At 47.3% G+C, this 17,060-nt stretch overlaps 1 protein-coding gene across 5 annotated transcripts in view; it reads right to left on the bottom strand.

The window, feature by feature from the left end:
• The window catches only part of LOC125940374 (uncharacterized), a 101,480-nt gene extending 85,859 nt beyond the window's left edge, over window positions 1–15,621 (bottom strand). For 2 of the 5 annotated variants that reach the window (XM_049656463.1, XM_049656459.1), the window contains exons 1-3: window positions 15,594–15,621; window positions 4,976–5,042; window positions 2,860–2,945 (exon numbers count right to left, since the gene is read on the bottom strand). In XM_049656463.1, the coding sequence (XP_049512420.1) occupies window positions 2,860–2,923 (64 nt within the window). In that variant the 5' untranslated portion in view covers window positions 2,924–2,945; window positions 4,976–5,042; window positions 15,594–15,621. Of the gene's footprint in view, window positions 1–2,859; window positions 2,946–4,975; window positions 5,043–11,353; window positions 11,470–15,593 lie in introns of those variants that run through there. The other 3 variants (XM_049656462.1, XM_049656461.1, XM_049656460.1) reach the window with 3 other exon arrangements.
• Between the last annotated feature and the right edge of the window lie 1,439 nt (window positions 15,622–17,060).

Consider the following 17,060-nt stretch of genomic DNA (forward strand, 5'->3'; position numbering starts at 1 on the left):
GTCAATGATGACACGCAAGGACGGGTCACGGCGCTGCTCGTCGGCGACATGGACCAGAGGAAAAACAGAGAGAATGCAGGCGTCGGTGTCAGGCTCAGACGTAGAGGTCGGGTCTTCGACTGGGTAGCGAGAGAGGCAATCTGCGTCCTGGTGTTGGCGTCCCGACTTGTACGTCACTGTGTAGGGATATTCTTGTAGTCGGAGAGCCCAACGACCGAGCCGTCCAGTAGGATCCTTGAGCGACGAAAGCCAAGACAGCGCATGATGGTCTGTGATTACTGAGAAGGGCTTGCCATACAAATATGGGCGGAACTTTGAAACAGCCCAGACGAGAGCAAGATATTCGCGCTCGGTAATCGAATAGTTGCGCTCTGCAGTTGTCAGGAGTCGGCTAGCGTAGGCTATAACGCGGTCGTGTCCGTGTTGGCGTTGCGCTAAGACGGCGCCGATCCCATAACTACTGGCATCGGTTCGGACCTCTGTTGGTGCGGACGGGTCAAAGTGGGCCAAGATCGGTGGATTAGTCAGAATCGTGATAAGGCGTGAAAATACGGCAGCCTGAGGGGAACCCCACGTAAAAGGCACGTCTTTCTTCATAAGTTCTGTGAGTGGTTGAGCGATTGCTGTGAAATCTTTCACGAACCGTCTGAAATAAGAACAGAGCCCCACAAAACTCCGGACGTCTTTGACAGACTGAGGTACAGGGAAAGCCGTTACTGCTCGAACCTTCTCCGGGTCGGGTTGTACTCCGGAAGCATCGACGAGATGGCCGAGCACTGTAATCTGTCGGCGCCCGAAGTGGCACTTCGATGAGTTTAATTGGAGCCCAGCCTTGCGGAAGACGTCAAGGATGGCTGCAACGCGCTCAAGGTGCGTCTCAAATGTAGGAGAAAACACAAGGACGTCGTCGAGGTAACAAAGGCAAGTTGACCATTTGAAACCTTGAAGCAGAGAGTCCATCATCCGTTCGAACGTGGCGGGGGCATTGCATAAACCGAACGGCATAACCTTAAATTGGTAGAGGCCATCTGGAGTGACGAAAGAGGTCTTTTCTTGATCTTGCTCATCGACGGAAATCTGCCAATAACCAGATCGGAGGTCAATGGATGAAAAGTATTTGGCACCGTGAAGACAATCAAGAGCGTCGTCAATTCGTGGCAAAGGGTAAACGTCCTTCTTAGTGATTCGGTTTAGGTGGCGGTAATCAACGCAGAAACGCCACGTGCCATCTTTCTTTTTGACGAGCACGACCGGCGACGCCCAAGGACTCGATGAGGGCTCAACAATGCCTTTGGCGAGCATCTTGTTTACTTCCTGCTGAATAACTTGCCGCTCTGCCGTGTATATATATATATATATATATATATATATATATATATATATCAGTCAAGCAAAGAATCACAGGACAGGCACAGAAGTAGTTCCAGAAATAGAAGCACGTAGGAAAAACATAACAGGACTTTACTGACGTTTCGGCCGGGGTCTGGCCTTCATCAAGAGTGCGATTGCAAGAATACAGAGCTCAATTTATACATTTTCGTTGTAAGAGTGAAAAAGAGAAGACAAAAATACAAAGTAAAAAAAGGAATACAACAAACACGCGAATGGAAACTTGCGTTTGCACAGAGTGGCATTATTAAAAAATAGTAAATACAAAAACGCTGTGAAAACAAGCTTCTAAGTCTTGGGTAGCCTATCACCACCGGCGTGCACAGGTTTAGTGTAGTCATCAATGTCAACACGTACAATGACTAATGTCAAAGTAATCAAAAACGATGCGCATGTACAGTGGTGCTATAAAGGGGTACAAAGTTGAGCGTGCATGAAGTGGCATTACTGAAAACATATTAACAAAAATCATGCGGGCGTGACTAAAAAGATTTAGTGGCAACATGAATGTCAACACGTCTAATCACTAATGTCAAGGTCATTAAAAGGACGGGCATATAGAGTGGTGCTATAAAGGGGCACAAAGTTGCGCGTACATACAGTGGCATTATGAAAACAGATTAGCACAAGGCATGCCAGGGGTCGCTGCTGCCAGGAGAGTCATCTTCATCAGCCTATATTTTTATGTCCACTGCAGGAAGAAGGCCCCTCCCTGTGACCTACATTTGCCCCTGTTTTGCGCAAGCTGATTCCAACTTGCGCCTCCGAATTTCTTAACTTCATCACTTCACCTAGATTTCTTCCGTCCTCGACTATGTTTCCCTTCTCTTGCTATCCATTTTGTAACTCTAATGGTCCACCGGTTATCCAACCTACGCATTACATGGCCTGCCCAGCTCCATTTCTTTCGTTTAATGTCAACTAGAACAATGGCTATCTCAGTTTGTTCTCTGATCCACACCGCTCTCGTCCTCTCTCTTAACGTTGGGCCTAACGTTTTTTGTTCCATCGCTCTGTGCGCTCCTCAACTTCTTCTCGAGCTTCTTTGCTAACCTCCAATGAAGCTCGAAAACAAGTTAAGGAGATCAAGTAAAGGCTGGTGACGTAGAGCAGAGGTAGAACACCCGGCCTCTAATCTGATGGTCGTATGTTCGAATCCTCCTCCATCCCACTACTTTTTCAGGCATGGAGTGGCGCCTGACACTGGCAAACAAAAATCGCCGAGAGGTAGTGTGGCTATACCAGTCCAGGTGCAACCAAATTAGGAAGGCCCACTAAGCTTCAACAAAGTCACGCCCTCACCAGAGCAGAAATTGGCCTCCCTGATGCAGTATTCGGCCACTACCTCCCTCATGACTCCTACAATGCAGCAAATATTGATATAAAATGCTCAACTACCTGACAGGTACTCTGTAACATGCAACATACTCCAAAATAAAATAGATAAAGGAACAAAAATAGCAGACTTACAATTGGCGGCAAACGCTTCACAGATCAAGAGAGTGACAATTACCAAATGATGCACAAATTCCATTTTAATTCTTCAGTCGTTTGGGCTGTTCATAGAAGAATTTAGCTATTATTATTTATTTTCGCAACATCCACATATTACAAACAACAAGCAGGAATATTCAGGGAACATTAAGCAAATGATATATGATGCTTGAAATCCCAAGTGTCATTTTACATCTTATCTATGGCATATAGCTCGAAACTTCTCAATCGACAATGCCATTACGAGAATAGCTCCTGCTTTTACTATATCCAGCTGTATCGCTACAACTACTCGTTGTTATGAGAAAATAAACCTGGGGGGCTATTCTGTAAGAGTCCATCTAGTGGATTGTCCACGGCAACCCCGGCAGCAATGGCTGTTGCCATTGGCTGCCGCTTCACGAGCGCTAACGAGACTGGCTGGCACCTTCGCACTCGTGAAGCGGCAGCCAATGGCGACAGCCGTGGTTGCCGTGGACAGTCCACTAGGTGGACTCGTACAGAATAGCCCCCCTGGAGTGCGTTTCGATTTTTTTTTGAGAAAACGGGCAGAAGGGCAGGAGCCGCGTCGAGTAAAATTCAAATTAGCAGGACGCCAAGGGGCTAGCGCAGTGGATGTTGGAAACGGGTGCAATGTTCGCACCTATTAAATGCTCATACATAAAAAAGGAGGAGCGCTCACTTCCAACTGAACTTTATTATCGAAAGCGTTGAAATATAAACGAAAGGCTTCTAGTTATCGTGAACAAACCAGATAAACGAAGGATGAAAACGCAAGAATTAGAAAAGATGAAACGCCAAAGAAAGCGAGACATTTCTGGAATAATCATCACTTATGGGATCTCTCTGCCCTGCGGGGCTTCTCATTTGGGACAGACAGGCAGATGCCATAATGAACGGCTACGCGAGCATGCGTGCTACGTGAGAAATTGTAGAGACGGCTTTTACAGCGTACGTTGTTATGGACTCATTCCAATAGCCGTTTCGGTTCGCGATGGTGTCCGATACGGCCGATCCAGCCGCCGCCGCCTGTGACCGTAACCGCTATCGCCAGAAATGCGTAAAAAGGATTGATCCCACCGGGATCAAACCCGCGCCCACTGCGTGGGGGTCAGATTCCCTACCACTGAGCGACGCAAACACTTGCTATCGGGCAGCGGAAAAATTCCCTATAAACGCTCCCTAGGCAGGCGTGCAGGCGCAGACGACGAGATGCGATTCAAACGAGGCGCGCAAAGCGATCCCGAGCCTCCGCCAGTATGGTAGCGCCATCTAGTTAAGGCGCCTGCAAACGCATCGTGCCCGACATGTAAGTTGCATATAGCAGTTGCATGCTGCATGTAACTGTACCTGGTACTCTGGATACACGTTATAGCGTCTCCTCGCAAAGTAGGAACCGCTGCTGAAGAAGCGAATCATAGGGCTACGTGCACGGCTACAAGGCATCATTGGGCTCAGCAGACTGCTGTGCAGACAGCATTACAAGCCGCAGCTCGCCGTCGACACCGGGCGCACAGTTCCGATCGTTGTCGTCAAAACGAGGCGAATAGACTTTGCCGCGAAGACCCTGTTGTACGTGGTGCCGAAATTGGAGCTACTCTTGAGCCGCTCCTCCAGCTTACGATGTGACTGTGCTGTGTGTGCCGCACAGGCCTGTGACATTTTTGACTATTCACAGAAAGACGTGTGGATGTTCTAGATCATTTTTGGGGCAGCCCAAATGGTGCGTGAACTGGTTGACTGTGTCAGCAAGCCAACAGTTGTTGCTTCTGATTCAAGCTAATGTTTATTGATGGCGCACGCGTGCATTGCAGCATTGACGATCATCTCAGCAATGTTTCGCTTTCATTGATGTTTAATTCTTTCTAAGGGTTGCTCTTCCCGCCTTACGTTTATCTGGTTTGTTCATGAAAACAAAAGCCTCCCTTTGTACACATTTGAATGTTTTTGATAATAAAGTTCAGCTGGGAGTCGGCGCTCGTACTGGTCTGTTTTTTTCCTACATGTTACCTTTAAACAATACGCCCTCGAATATGCCTCACCAACTAGCTTTCAATTATTTTTTATTTTCATTTTTTATTTCAGGTCTTACCTGAGGAGACAGCGCCTACCGGATTCAATCACCTGACAGTGGCCTTGGCCTCCACAGTTCGCAACAACTGCAATACAAGAAAGAAATCACAAATAAAATGTTCCGAGCTACACACGAACATAAAATGATGCAAAAATTAAAGTGATGATCACAGTGGTGAAAAACATTTACATTTCGTCACATCAAAGAGTTACACAAAGAAACGTTCTAAATTTGGTAGCAATGAAGCAGTAATATTACAAGCTAAATTTTGTAGAAAATTGAAGTGTTCCAACAATGGTCTATTAGAGTATCATGTCGTGAAAAGAGCTGAAGTAACAGGAGTAATCTTAATGTCACTGATTCACAGTAATTACAGATTGAATGTGTTACGGAACACAGTTGTAATTCACATATTTTCCAAGATCAAAATAATACAGATATTCAAAAGCCGTCTTCAGTAGTTATAAGATGTTTCCTGAACATAGGCCTAAATTTTTTGATGGATCGCTCCAGCTGATTGTCTTTATATTAATGCAGGAAACGCGTAATTTGACGATTTATACTCTCCTTTCCTTAATTTTTCCTGTCTTCAGGTAGTCGACGTTAAACTTTTTTTCAATTTATGTGTGATTTTCGGTGGCAGTGTATTTTCTAAAATCATTTGTATTGTGTATATGCTGGATAAGCCTGAATAAATATATATGATTGGTTTTTAAAATATTGTGTTTAATGAATAATTTCCTCCTATACATGGTGTTACAGCGGAAACTTTGAAAAAATCCTAAAGGTTGCCTGTGGCAGATATCATAATTATAGTTCACGAGCTGGTCTACACAAAGATGCGGATATTACTTGCACAAGCAATAGAAACGCATAATGGACTAATTAACACAATTTCACTAATTATTTTTACTTGTAGCGGCAGCAGCATCGGCGTCGCATGAGAATTACGTAGACGCTCGCGTCTACACGAGGCACGAGCGGCTGGCACGCACCGGCACGGGCTACCGGAGATTAAAAATGCTACGCTAAGAGATCGGGTGTCTGTCTGTCTTTCCCGCGAAAGCCCTGAAACATTACCGGTCGACGTGGTCGCTCGTCGCCACAAACTAATATTGCGATTTATAAATTGTAGCCGCAGAGTTCGCAAGGCGGATCCACTTGGAACCAATTCTCGGGATGACACCAGTTTCGAGATAATAATTCTCGAACTTTGCGGAGAAATGCATTGGGTGTTCCAGTTACTTTCTTAACAAAACGTCGCCTTATGGATAGAAGCACCAAAGTAACTGGTATTTGGTCGGAGAGTGATTCACTGTTTAGTATTTGCCATCACCATTCTTCTTCCTTGTCACAGTCTGACAAGGCATGATCTGCCTTGTCAAGACCACGGCCTACAATCCGCAAAGAAATGGCTTGGTAAAGCGGTTTCACCGTCCAGTGAAGGCAGCTCTTATGGCACATGGCGTTCCTAATAAGTGGGTCACTACCTGTAGTCTGACCATGTGTAGTCTGACTACTCTACTACGTTGACCATCAGGAGTACGCCGGCTACTTGACCAATCTGTTCTCCAGCATTCGTGCACCACCGACCAACGTCAATAAAGGACACATGTTGTATTTAGCGATCTTCGAGATTTGGCCTGTGCGGTTCTCCGGTTGAAATCCACTCGAAGTTCTCTTAGGCCGCCGTACACGGGACCCCATCTCGTCCAAGATGGCTACGAAAATACGTTCCCAATCTCCGCAAATGGTCGCGACAGCAGCTGCAGCAGCAATAAAGCATACTGGGTATTGATCGATTCTCGTCTCTATAAACCACTTTAACGCCAGCTTGAACCGCTGGCTGTGTGTCAAACGCTGAGTGCCGGTCTTCAATGAACCTCTTTCATTGACACTTGGGTCACAGGGTTCGTGGCCCTAGGTATGTGCCATTTTAAATAAATATTTTTGACGTCAACCATGATCACTACGTATGTGCCACTGGTATGTCTGTCGCTCTTGAGCGAAACTCTCTACCGCCAACATAGGTCACTTGGTATGTGCTATCGAGTATAAGCCAATCTTTATTGACAAAAAAAGAGGGTAGCTTGCACTGGAGGCGCCATGCTAAAGAGAGAGCGGAGCTGAAGGGCAGCCAGCTAGTCCTGGTTTTTGGGCTGGCCTAAGCACTACCAAGCCATCCCCTGAGTTTCTTGTGGAATTTATTGATTATTGGTCGATTATTGATTAGCTATTGATTGGCTATCGCAAGGTATTGTCTACGTATTTCGGCTAGGCTAAGCACTATCCAGCATTTCATCCCCAGCATTTCCCGGAACTTATTGATATTGATCGATTATCAATTAGCTATTGATTGGCTATCGATGACTTACTAAGCTTAAGCAGTCCCAACTATGCTAAGCTAGACTTATACCACTGTTACACGGGCATTTGCAACGGCCATTAACGCAAACGGCAGTTCAACGTCGTAATGGCCGTGGGAACGGAACGGTGGTGGCAGCGCTCACACAGAACATTCTATGTTCGTATCTACGATTTATCACGTGACTCTTAAAATGCTTACCCCCAAAACTCGAGAAAAATTTGTTTCTCTAATATTTTCTGCACTGCATGCTGTACAGTGTGTTTTTTGCGCCGGCGCGCTCGGCTGCAGCGGGCAAACGTTGCTCCTGGGGGCTGCCATCTTGTCTATTTCACGGCGGAACGGACAGAAACGGCGAACGGACACCGGCGAGCTTCGTTGGGGTTACAACGGTGCTCGCGTTGCCAGTGTAACTCCACCTAATGGCCGTTAAGGCCAACCGCCATTTTCTCTAACGGCCGGTAAAGTGCCCGTGTAACAGGGGAATTAGTCAGGCTCACCTTCGTTAGTTCACAGGGGTATCTGCCATTGCGCTTGGGCCCTTTCTGCACTGACGCCAGGATCGGCCCATAGTTCTGTTGACGACAGACAGATTACGCTGTGTTGTGCTCTCGGTTACCACAATATATACTAATAGCGTGACACAAAGCGAGCAGTGAAATGCCGCGCGTTGCGGGCCAATTTCTTCTATATGGCCCACCATGTCCACACACTGAGAATCATTTCACGAACCGTCACTGTAGAACATTTAGGGGACCGGAGAAATGACACATTGTTCGAGCCACACCCAATCGTCGTCTGCCTTGCAACTCCACTTTTTCCGGCTTCAATGTTAACTCGCATGCACGCACAGAAAACTTGCGGTTGCTATGGTTTGTTTCCCAACGCAAGCAAAGTGAAAAAAAGAGTCAATGTGCGAAGGTTCAATATCAGGCAGAGGCACTCGGCTAAAGAAAGAACAAAAAAATTAACCGATCACCAACGAATTCAAAGCCCAATGCATGCGTGATAGTTTAGAAAAGCCCGACTATAGTTCCCGAGCCAGATTTCTACATAAATCCAAGTCTCCCCGTGAGTCAGAAGCAACAGCTCAGAAGTCTTCTGCGCTGATAGAAAAACTGCTTTTCGACGTCATTGTGGACTCGACAAACAGTAGTTGCGAAGCATTGAATAATAACCGAAGAGTGCGCTCGACCACTCCGCCAGAGCCCTTACCATGTTTCGGCACGTGAACGTGACGCTCACGGCAACAAATCGACCAAATGCTGCCCTACGACACCGTGCATCCATACAAAAGTCCGTGGGAATCTCTTGTATTCTTCGTGAATAAAAAACACGCAGCCCTATGTTTCTGCGGCTTACTCGAAAGAGTCGCTGCGTCGACGGAGTAGGACCTCTAACCCCTCCCAGGGATAAACATCGCACTGGATCGGATCTGCAACGCTAAATACTTCTAATCGCTAGATCTCAAGACTGGCTACTGGCAAATAGAAGTCTACGAGAGGGAACGTGAAAAACCACCTTCATAACGCCAGACGGCCTCTATGAGTTTAAGGTCATGCCATTAGAGTGTGCTCGGCGCCTGCAACGTTCCAGCACGTGATGGACACGGTGTTAGCTGCATTGCAGCGGCAGACCTGTCTTGTTTACATAGATGACGTTGTCGCCTTCGCTGGAATTTTCGACGATCGCCTTAGGCCCCTTTAGACAGTACTAGAGGCCGTCAAGTCATCATGGCTCACTCTGAAGCTGGAAAAGTGCCGCTTTGCTAAATATGAGCTTCTGTTCCTGGGCCACGTCATCAGCAAATCTACAGTCCGCCTGGACCCATAGAAGAGAGCTGTCATCGCAAAGTTCCAGCAGCCCATCGACAAGAAGGCAGTGCGCAGATTCGTTCTCATGTGTGCCTACTACAGCTGTTTTGTCACGAACTTTTCACGCATCGTTTAGCCGCTGACACATCAAACTTAATGCGATGTCGAGTTCAAGTAAGAAACGCCGTAGGCGGATGGGTATTTCAAGAACTGAAACGATCCATGCAGTCGCCACCGGTACTTGCGCACTTATACGAGGACGCCCATACAGAAATCCACGCTGACCCCAATAGCCTAGGGCTCGGGGCCGTCCTAGTCCAGAGTAAAGACGGACTGGAACGGGTGATAGCTGACGCCAGCCAGTCGCTGTCGAAAGCGGAAGACAGTTATTGTACGACCAAAAAGGAATGCCTCGCCATCATTTGGGCCACAGCAAAATTCCCCCCTTACATATATGGCAGATCGTTTGTAGTTGTTAGTGACCATCGCGAATCGGGTTGGCTAAAGAATGTAACGGACCCTTCAAGACGCCTGGTGCGGTGGAGTCTCAGACTGCAAGAATATGACATCACCATAATGTACAAGTCCGGACGAAAACACTCTGCCTGTCTCGCTGTACCCTGCACCTGCCGCCCCAAGAATTAAGACTAGGACGCCTTTTCATGAACAATAAGTGCACACGGCATTGCCGAGCATCAGCGAGTGGACCAGGAGCTAAGAAGCCTTGCTGAATACCTGCAAGGCAAGACCGACTTTATCGTCACGGTATTTAGGCCGGATTACCTTCTCGCTGTGCCCGCAGCACTCCGGTCAGACGTCCTGCACGCCCTGCACGATGAAAAGACAGGCGGCCACCTCGGGTTTCCCCGTACGCTCGCAAGAATACAAGATAAGTACTATTGACCGCACCTGACCGCTGACGTCACCCGTTAAGTCAAGATATGTCGAGACTCCAGCGACGCAAGACCCCACCGAAAACGCTGGTGGGACTACCATAGCCAATCGGGCCTCCTTTCCGACCAATTCTGCAGATCGGGATGGATTTGTTTAGGCTCCTTTCGACGTTAACACCTGGAAACAATTGGATCGTCGTGGCCACCGTCTACCTTACTGGCCACGCCTAAAAGAAAGTCCTGCACAGCAGTAGTGCAGCGGAAGTTGCAACATTATCCGTCCAGAACATCCCGTTGCGACATGGCGCCCAGATGTCCTCATCACCGACAGAGGGAAGGCCTTCATTGCACAGCACACCAAACCGTTTTGCAATACAACCAGACAAGCCACAGGAGGAGAACCGCCTACCACCCGCAGACGAACTGTCTTACGGAAGCGGCCGAACAAGAACCTCGCCCACATGCTTGCAATGTAGGTCGACGTCGAGTACAAGACGTGGGATACCATTCTGCTGCACGTAACCTTCGCTTACAACACGGTGGTGCAAGAAACAACAAACAATTGTCGCAGTTTCGCCCGAAAGGCGAAGCATCAATTGCGATAGCAAATTAGCATAAAGCTATACGGAGTAGGTATAGTAGATTTATCGGCTCCATAAACTTGAACACATTCGCCTACTAACTTAACTAACAAGCGTGGTGTGAGCGCGCACAAGCAAACTTGAAAAAAAAGCACACTCGATGACCGCAGACAACCACTGTCAAAACGCTGGCGTACACGAGCGCGGCCGCCGCAGCGAGCGAATATTCGTGCGGTCTATCGCTTCAACAGAAACTGAGCGGCGAAAGCACAGTGCACACCAAGGTCAGAGCCGTCTTGTGATCGCTTTCAAGATACCATGCGCGATACCACCCACCGACACAAAGTACAAGTGCGCCTTTGGCAGAGTAGAAGATGCCCCCCCCCCCTTCCTCCCGTGCTGTCTTCCCGCTTTCCTCGTTTCGCGTGGGAAATTGAGTCACCAGTGCCCCTTGCGCCCGGTTGCAAGATACGCATTTGGTGCCGTAGCACAGCGTCGCCGCCCCCCTCCCTCTCTCCTATACCCCCATGGTTTTCGCGCGACGGAAGAAGTGGCGTTTGCTCTCCGCCGTGCATTCGCTCTTCGTGAAAGCGCGCGTCCCCTGCACGCTTTCGCTCACACATACGGCGGGCGCGACGATTTGATCGCCCTTTGATTTTATACGGAACCTCACGGCGGTGACGGCAGAAATCCGCTTGCAGTGTCCATATAATTAATATCGCAATAAAATCATGTCGTCCAACCTCGTTTACGGCAGTAACGCTACGACTCTCAACGCCTTGCTGCCGCACGTTATCGACGAAGAAAATCTTGACGTCGCCACCTGTCTCCAGCTCACCGAAGAAGACCGACAGCTCGACTTCCTGCGCATCAAGAACCACCAGAGGACCGACAGCGGGCATTACAATCTTTGAAGACACTACCTTGAGTACCAGCCCGGTGACCGTGTTTGGGTCTTGACTCTCATACGCTGACCAGGACATTAACCAAGAAAATATAAGAGTGGGGTTGAACATTATTAGGCAGAAGACAAAGATAATGTTCAATAGCCTGACAAGGGAACAAGAATTCAGAATCACCAGTCAGCCTCTAGAGTCTGTAAAGCAGTACGTTTATCTAGGTCAATTACTCACAGGGGACCGTGATCATGACAAGGACGTTTACAAAAGAATAAAATTGGGGTTGGAGTGCATAGGGCAGGCATTGCGAAATCCTGACTGGGAGCTGACCACTGTCGTTGACAAGAAAATTGTACAATCATGGCATTCTACCAGTGCAAGCATATGGGGCATAGACTTGGAGGTTAACAAAGAAGCTCGAGAACAAGCTAAGCACCGCACAAAGAGCATTGGAACGAAAAATGTTAGGCCTTACGTTAAGAGACAAGAAGACAGCGGTGTGGATCAGATAGCAAATGGGGATAATCAATATTCTAATTTACATTACGAGAAAAAAATGGAGCGGTGCAGGCCATGTAATGCATAGCGTAGATATCCGATGGGCTATTAGTGTAACAGAATTGGCTCTAAGAGGAGCCGAGGACGGCAGAAACTAGGTGGGGGGATGAAATTGGGAAATTTGCAGGTAGAAATGGGAGTCAGCTAGCGCAAGCCAGAGGTAACTGGAAGTCACATGGAGAGGCCGTCGTCCTGCAGTAGACATTAAACATGAAAATAGGCTGATTATGATGACGCTGACGAGGACTTATCGAGAAACTGTTACGACGCTATTTTCGAAGAATAAGAAGCATGGCGAAATTCTGCAAGTGCGCTTCTTATCACGTGTAGTTTTATCCACACATCATGGGGGCGACAGAAACAAGCATAAGTGTTCGAGCTGGCACCGCTATCTTTGCCGCCATCTGTTCCTTACCACATCCTCACTATTTGTAAGTTTACCCTCGGCGGAGTGCTGGCGTGAGCTCAGCGGTACCGTGCCAGAGTGTCTGGCAGCCTAACAGTGTGTGAAGACCGGCTTTCAGTATTTGGAGTGGGAACGATTATACGTAGTAATAGCTGGAGAAGTCGAAGGATAAAAACAAATTACAAACACATTGGCTTGCTGCCCACATTCTTTAAAGGCCGAATAAAATCTGTCAAACTTCTAAGAAGTCTAAGAATACACGGGCTTCGCAGGATATTGAACACTGGATTAAATATGCCCTTATAAGAGTCTCCTGAACATCATAATCCTTTCAATGCGGTCTTTAGAGATAACGAAATGTATTGAATTCAGCAGATTTACCAACTTTCGAAGCCATTCCGTATAGAAGTCTTGAGTACCAGACTATACGTGTTCATATAAACTATTTTGAACTTACCTAAATTAGCAGTAAGCCTAAAGAGAACAGTTACCAAAGGTTTCAAGCGAAGAGGTAAGACATGCTCGCTATGAGACCGGTGATATTCCTAAAAAAGCATTGCAGGGTGCATTTTAACTACTGCAATAAAGAGCGAAGGGTAGGACACCGTGACCAGTGGTTTAATATTGACAATGAGCATTCAGCATGACTTGAGGTTGCTAGAACCATCACATATAGTAGATATGTTGCATACCCAACCTGAAAACACATGTAAATTATTATGTTAAAAAATGTTGGTGCTACCCAGAGTATGGGTGACATCAAGCTAGCAGTTCCCCGAAGATAATTATTTCATTGAACAAATTGCGTTAGAATACCTAATGCGGGAAATGAATTTTATAGCGATGCTGTTAACCTCCAGTTAGTGGGGATTTTCATGGGGTCGTTCTGAGCTCACTCTAAAACAAAAAAGCAGTACGGACACCTAGCGGCCGCAGCCACAGACAACCCTCGAAGAGCAGCTGGAAAAGCGCTTTTTCTTTGAATTTCCGCGTAACATAGTTACGTTTTCTCATTCGATCTACGATTTGAAGGTATCATGTCCGCAGCTTTTTGTAAGTCGTGCTTTACGAATTTTCTGACGCAATTTATTTTGAGATGTACGTTTAGTTCAATGACGCACTTGTACTCTCCGGAGGGCCTAGAAGAATGAGGATGCATGCAGCACTTCCAAACACGTGCTCTTGCGCCTGACGTATGTTTGCACACAATGTATACTTCCTCAATGTGTGGCCGCTCTGCCCGTTGAATCTGTCTGCAGCGTGCGCTGCGACTGTAATCGATAATATGGCAAACACTGTCCAAAACCAGTACTGCCACCTAACGACCGCGGCAACTCAGGCAGACCTCAAACGGCAGCTGGAAAATGCTTTTCTCTTTCAGTTTCCACGTAACAGCAATTTGTTTTCTCGTAAATTTGAATTACAATCTGAGGCTATTATGTTTGAAGCTTGTGTCTAAGTCGTACATTACGACATAGGTGACATAATTTACTTTGATAGAGAGAGAGAGAAATAGAAGAGAGGAAAGGCAGGGAGGTTAACCAGACGCACGTCCGGTTTGCTACCCTGCACTCGGGGAAGGGGCTTTAGGGATCAAAAGAGAGAAAGAAAATGGAGAAAGCACAGTTTCGCGCACATTTGAAACTTTGCACGAAGTCTTCAGACGGTCGCCAAGACCTGTCAACTTGAGGTACCCATGGCCTAGTGGTAGAGCGCCCACCTCGGCAGCGGAGGTTGTGGGTTCGATTCCCACCGCAGCCGGACACCCACTGGTTCAAAATGGCACAAGCGTACCCCGACCTGGTGCTCGGCTTCCTTCAGGCCTTGTACGCCTTGGAAAGGAGCTTGCACCCTGTTCCCGTTGAAACCCTCGTGAGCACAAAAATATTACACCATCTTCCCGTAGGGGAACCCTGAGTAGTATGCGAAGCGGCCATGTGGTCGACTCAAGGTAGTTTTATTAGCTGTATAAACTAGGACATGCAGCAGCACCAGCAACGCGCAGAACTGTTGTCGACGCCTTAAGCGTTTTGCCCGCGTTCGCACCGAACGCGGCGTTGGTGACTGTTGCCGGTGCCTCTGGGGTGCCTCCGTCGCGCCTCTAACCTAAGCTGCTTCGCATTATCGCGCGCGGAGCCGCAGGTGTTGCCATTCGTTGCGCAATCCGGAGAGGAGAGGAGCGTCGGAGAGGAGAGGAGGAATGCCGAGAGGAGAGGAGATGAGGAGAATGAGAGGACGAAGTGAATGATGATGAGTGGCCGAAGCACCGGGGGATCATTCGCGCAAAACGCCGGAAGCGTTCTCCGGAAGCCGGAAGCTGGCTTCCGGTTCCGGCTTCCGGAAGTGGACGCCGCCCGGCGGAGGGAGGGAGGGACATAGCCCCGGCCATAAGCTGCTTCGCATCTAAAACAAAGTGATGTTCGGGCCGCTCCCATGGCGGCCATTTCCCATGTGGCGCCCTAAGCACCTATTGAGGTGGGACGCCTTCGGGTTGAGGACAAAGACCCGTTTCCAAGCACTGAAGTCCCATAATGACCGAACACCAGCCCGGGAGCGCGCTTATACCTATTTTACCGGTAGGTACCCGGCGGCAGCACTTGCCTCGCACCACCGCGGCGGATGCTCGTCAACAATGCCGTCTGTGGGCTTGTTGAGGTAACTGAAATTTACTGGAAAAATTTCAATTAGCTCAATAAGGTACTTGCGCTTGGCGCAGGGCCTAGAAGAACGAGGATTTATGTTGCACTTCCGCACACGTTCGTGCCCGCATGATGTATGTACGTCGCATACGGCCGTGCTGCTTGTCTAATGTCGTGTAACGTCCGCAACAGCTTCGCTGTGCGTCCATTTTCAGAGGGTGGGATGGAGGTGGATCTTGCTATTCATTCGCGTGGTACATTAGGTGGGCGGAACTCCGCTTATAGAGAACACTGTTTTTTTTTTGGCTGGCTGACGATGACGTTTGAGGTAAATATATGCATGAGCAGAGTTTCCGGTTCTATGTTGTGCAAATCACCGAGGACGGTGGGGAGAAACTTTCCCAATGTAGCAAAGATGGCGAGTAGAAAATTATAACAGTGCAACCTAAGATTAGCACGAGAACTTAAAGAAATTACTTACTTGATCGAACGTGAAACGTCAGCATTCCATGGACAGCTACAATGTTTGTAAGAGCTCTGCAGTGCTCATTATATACTTTACAAAGAGCCACAATCTTATGTTTATGCACATTTTGTTAAGCGGACGGCAGAGATGATGTCTTTTTATTTTAATGCTGCTCCTCTTGCGCCTGTTAGCATTTTAATTTAGGTTTAGGATCCGCCGCCTAAATGTTCTTAAATTATTTATCGACGATGATTTCATAGGTCATGTATGTCGTTGCACCTTAGATATGTTCTTTTTGCTGCGCCTGAAACATGGGTAAAATCTCATCTTTATTTTTACCGAGCTTTACAAAGAAGCAATAGACGCAGTTACTTGTAGGCGCTATAGGCGCACGTACAAAATTAACTGTTTTAATTGCAGCTAATGTATATTGTGTTGCTAGAAAGAGAAATACGCTGTGCAGATCATAAAATCTCAGTGCTTTCGAGAACAGCTGCCGTGAGCTACACAAGACGGCAGTCACAGAGCACCGTGGCGAAATAATAAGGCTGCGAAGAATGCTCCATCCAAACCTCGGGCCTGCCCGCCTGTGCATTTTAGCCACGTCATTTCAACAAGGAAAACTTTTCAGGCCAAGATCTACAGTACACGGCAGATAAACCACAGTCATGGAGGACAAGGTTATGTCTCTATATGTGTTATCATTTCTAAGATAGTTTTACAGAAAGCGTGCATGAGCAGGAATAACGACGTCCCTCAGTAATATTGCGAAATACTTTCCCATGCCCACCAGGGACATACGATACTTGAATTGATGTACAAATGAGATTGTGAAAAGTAGATAACTTCATTTCAAGCAGGGAATGACAAGTGTCCTTCATTAGAAAACTGACAGAACATAATGAATCTCATTTCCTTCTGCTGCCTGCGTGTGAGTGTGTGTTCGTGTACACGTGCGTGTGAATTGAAAATAATAAGAGTCTTGGAGCCGAGGTTGTACCTAATTATTTATTTTGTATTCTAATTGATCAATCACGCAGAGTTAAGCTAACGTGGTTAATCTAACGCGGTAATCTGAGCCAATTATAAATAGCCAGAAAAACCAAAGATACCGAAAACGACTGGAAATTGAGGCCCTTGTGCGCGTGTATTGCCATTGCCTCCTTGCCGCGCTGGCTCTATGCAACAAAGAAGTCAATTTATTACATGTTTATTTGAGTCATCCTTTACCAATTGCTAATGAGCTAATAATAATAATTGCTGATTTGATATTTCTAAGAATTTAGAAGCAGCAGGATTCTAATTGCTAAATGCGAACAGCATCACGAGGAATGAGTCACTGTTGCTCCTTTACTTATTGGCGGCATAGATCTACACCCGGCGATGGCATCATGCAGCGAGCTGCCTACCATTGCCTACCACAAACCAGGTGGTTGTGGCAAGCCTGTGATGTTATGTGTCCTTAGCCTCTAACCATCGTGG

The sequence above is a fragment of the Dermacentor silvarum genome, chromosome 9, assembly GCF_013339745.2.
Source record: "Dermacentor silvarum isolate Dsil-2018 chromosome 9, BIME_Dsil_1.4, whole genome shotgun sequence".
Classification (NCBI taxonomy): Eukaryota; Metazoa; Arthropoda; class Arachnida; order Ixodida; family Ixodidae; genus Dermacentor; species Dermacentor silvarum.